Source organism: Sparus aurata, chromosome 18 (assembly GCF_900880675.1).
Source record: "Sparus aurata chromosome 18, fSpaAur1.1, whole genome shotgun sequence".
Lineage (NCBI taxonomy): Eukaryota > Metazoa > Chordata > Actinopteri > Spariformes > Sparidae > Sparus > Sparus aurata.
This window is the reverse complement of record NC_044204.1, coordinates 560,358-564,137: the sequence shown is the minus strand read 5'-3', so window position 1 is coordinate 564,137 and position 3,780 is coordinate 560,358. Positions and strand designations below refer to the sequence as shown.

At 41.5% G+C, this 3,780-nt stretch overlaps 1 protein-coding gene across 1 annotated transcript; it reads right to left on the bottom strand.

Annotated features, from left to right (window-relative positions):
- Positions 1-425: 425 nt before the first annotated feature.
- LOC115569291 (putative nuclease HARBI1) lies at positions 426-1,705 on the bottom strand. Its single transcript, XM_030397318.1, has 2 exons — positions 1,461-1,705; positions 426-672 (listed from the first exon to the last, which is right to left on the bottom strand). The coding sequence occupies exons 1-2, from the start codon at positions 1,703-1,705 to the stop codon at positions 426-428; spliced, it is 492 nt and encodes a 163-aa protein (XP_030253178.1).
- Positions 1,706-3,780: the final 2,075 nt, after the last annotated feature.

Here is a 3,780-nt window from a genome sequence, read left to right as displayed (position 1 = left end):
GTTACTAAATGATATAAATAGTAATTATCAGGTATTACTTACTTAGCAATCAAGAGTTAATTTTACCCAATTTTAATGAGTAAGTAGTTGTTAAATATATAAAGGAATGTTAGATAAATATAACCTAATTTATTTTAGTATTCCATTCATTTCAGTTATTTTATACTCAAAATATGGAATTAAATCTACCCAAAAAAAGTAGATGCAAATTGTTACCTCAGATTTATTGGGTAAATTCTATAGTAGTTTTTACAGTGTATCAAAGTGTGCGTATGCATGGATCAAAGCACTTTTCCCTTGTACATCCCAATCAACGTGGATTTGAGCGCACATGTAGAAGTGCTAAACTCCACGCCTCCATTTAAATATGCAAATTCATTTAAATAGGGCCTGCACCGGGGAGTCCCCTCTCTGCACCATCAGATTTACACCATGAGTAAAGGGAAGAAGTGCAACTTCACCGAGTCTGAGCTCGAATAAACAATAAACAAGATCTGTATTATATGGTAGCCTCTCGTCAGGGATAAACACCAAAAAAAGAAATGTGAGTGTGAGTGCCAGGAGAGCCAGGAGATTGCCCTCTCCACCAGTGCCCGTGTTCGGGAATGGAGGTCGTTGTACCTCCTCTCTTGTTCGGTGCCGGGGTTAGTGAGAGGGGTCAGCAGCCACGTTCTAAACAAGAACACAAGAATACAACATGTGAAATAGATTTAGTTTCCTTTGTTCATGCACCACTTTTTTTTTTTTTTATATAAAAAGATATATATATATATATATATATATATATATATATATATATATATATATATATATATATATACACACACACACACTACCGTTTGTGGGAAACAAACAGAAGGACAAAACTACTTCATTTAAAGGATTGACAAGACTGATCACACTTATATCAATGACTGCAGAAGTGCGCCGTGGCTACTGCAGTGTGACATTTCCAACTTTACGCACGTGTTTATTGACACAAATACTGAACACAAGGAGACAATAAAGGGCTTGTTAGATAGCTCTGCCGCTCTTTTTTCACCAGGGAAAAACAAATACACATATTTGAATGCAGGTGCCCAAATGGGCATTGTGCTGGTTTACATTCGGGGCGCAACGGATAAATCATTTACTCACCGAGAAGCCACCCACCGCGCACCGTGCCAGCCTCCAGCCTGTTACCAACCATGCTATTGGTAAGAATTAACGAGTCATGCGTTGAACCAGGCCAACTTGCCACGATGTTGGTGAGCTGCATTTGCGCATCACATATTATTTGAACATTAATTGAATGAAAATGTTTCCTGTTCACAAAAACAAATTCATCCTGTGATGGCGCTTTTATAGCAACATGTGTGCAGTCAATAGCTCCGATTACATTAGGGAAACCGGCTCATGCTGCAAATTGCGCTTTTATGTTACTGCCCTGTTCAACAGCATTGTATGGGAATTTGATGTACCTGGATGACATCCTTATGATCCCGTCCCACACAGCTGGCATGGCTCGACTCAGAGTGGACTGGCACACTCCTGACCGGTCGGCCAGTTCCCTCTGGAAGGCTCCTGTTGCCAGAAACCCCAGAGTGGTCAGCACCTGTGTGGGCACGGACAACCCCGCGCTCCTGGCTGTGTTTCGTTCTAGGGCCGGCCGCAGCTCTGCGCACAGCTCCAGTAACACTGGCCTCGGCAACCTGAAACGACTCATGAGCCAGTTGTCGTCATTTGCCAACAGATCTTCCCGTTCTCTAAACACCCTCTCACGTCGATATGACCATTTGCGATGTCTTCTAACAAGGCCAAGGCTGCCATTGTTAATGCCATTTTTTCATCACTTTGCGCATGCTTTTATATCCATCCATATGATTGCAAACACGTGTGTGTTAATAGTCCATTAATGTGTCTCTGATGTGCACATTACTCTGAGGACTAATTGTTTTCACATAATTAACAGTTTCCCAGCATCACCTCTAAGTGTCGCCAAAGTAACAATAGCTGTAGAAACGTGCGTACGCCAGCCATGAAGCTGGCGTGGGGCACCGCACATTTCCACGGTCGTTTCACTTTTGATACATCTGAACGTTGGCGTGGAAAATGACGTACGCCACGTTTTTGTGCTACGCAACATTGATACACGAGGCCCCTGGTGTATTGTAGATCAGTTGTTTGTCCACTAGAGGTCAGTCCATCCCAGCTGCAGACGCTGTCCATCCTCTGTCGTAATCAGTGTCTCTGTGTCCAACATACAAACTCATCACACAGCTGATCTGAAGTCAGAAACAAAGAGAGTGTGTCAGAGAGCAGCATCTCAGAAACATGATGTCATGTCTCATCGTCCTGACTTCAACACTTGGAACAGTCAGCTTTCGTCTAGGATTTAAACCAGTAACATTCTCACAGAGCTGAACAGAGCCGAGAAGGGTTCTCCTGAAACATCTGTTTTCAGTACATCTTTTCTTAAAACAGGAAGTCAGATTCTGAGGAGAGTCCTGGTTCTGTTCATGTTCCACAGAACCAACAAAAACCAACAGGAAGGTGTTTTCTTGTTCTCTTAAGAACTGGATCAACACGACGTCCTGACATGACTCTACGGTGGCTCTGTAGCCCGTTGAAGAACAAATTGGTTCTTACAAGGTTCACACGGTTGAACCAACTCCAAACCACCGCTTTTGATGGAAAGAGGGGAGAACTTTCACAAAATCAACAGAGAACCAACAGAGAACCTTAAGACAGCTGGAGGAATAACGAGAAAAAAATCCTGAAGCTGAAACATTAAACTTTTTCTCAGTTGCTTAAACACTAAAACCCATTGGCTGAACAAAGTTCGCAGTTGCCTGAACTCATTTAGCTAATTATGCAGTCTGTTGTCAATACCTTAAACCATTTCACATGGTAAAACACAATTTGCAGATCTCACTTAGACTTTTCAGCAGAACTCTAAACACATTCTCATTCTCAAAACACATTCTGCACTCTAATGCACATGTCATCCATACTGGTAAACATAAATTGCAGTTCTAAAACACCCTTTTTTCAAAACACTACACACAATTCTCTGCATTTGGCACAATTTCCATGAAGAAAATCTCTTGCTTTCACAAAGAACACTCTGTCATTCAAAATTCTAAGGTGAATTGCCCTACTATGCACACTGACTCATCAAATGGGCAAACACCTAGACACCCTACACAACACACTCATTCCACCAGAGCAGCTCAGGTACGTTGTCATTTGGGAGAACGTAAGTTTCCACTGGGCTGCTCTGGTTCGTAACTGGTTCACTGCCCAACCACGCTTTATCTCCCTCCATATTCTCCATTCCTCAATCCTATTGAGAATTTTTTGTAAAGTGTATGACCGAAATCCACAAATCCACAAATGCGTATACCCCTTCTCCAAGCTATGGAAGATGCATGTGGATATATAGCAGTTGGTGCTTTTCATGGCTGGATTCACCGTGCTAGGTGATATTTCTCTTGCTGCTTGGCCAGGGAAAACATTGCTTGTGATGTGGATGAGGTGCTGTGGCCAGACTGAAACAGAGGAGAGCATGCTGCACAGTTTTTTATTTTTTTATTTTATTTTTTTACTGTAACTGTGTACAGTAAATTCTTCTGTTGTTTTGTAGGTAGACCGTATATTGTTGTATATGCACTTTGTGTTGGTTGAGATGTACACTGTGTACATTGTTTTTGTGGGAAAAATAAAATATATCTGTTACCGTGTATTAGTGTGTTCTGAGTATAAAAACAATTATTCTCAAATATTTTACATCACACTTAT

Excerpts from the sequence above, each read along its gene's own strand:
- LOC115569291 (XM_030397318.1), bottom strand. The coding sequence starts at position 1,705 with ATGAGTCGTTTCAGGTTGCCGAGGCCAGTGTTACTGGAGCTGTGCGCA. Across the intron at positions 673-1,460 it reads ATCATAAGGATGTCATCCAG|AACGTGGCTGCTGACCCCTC; the intron begins GTACATCAAATT and ends GTTCTTGTTTAG.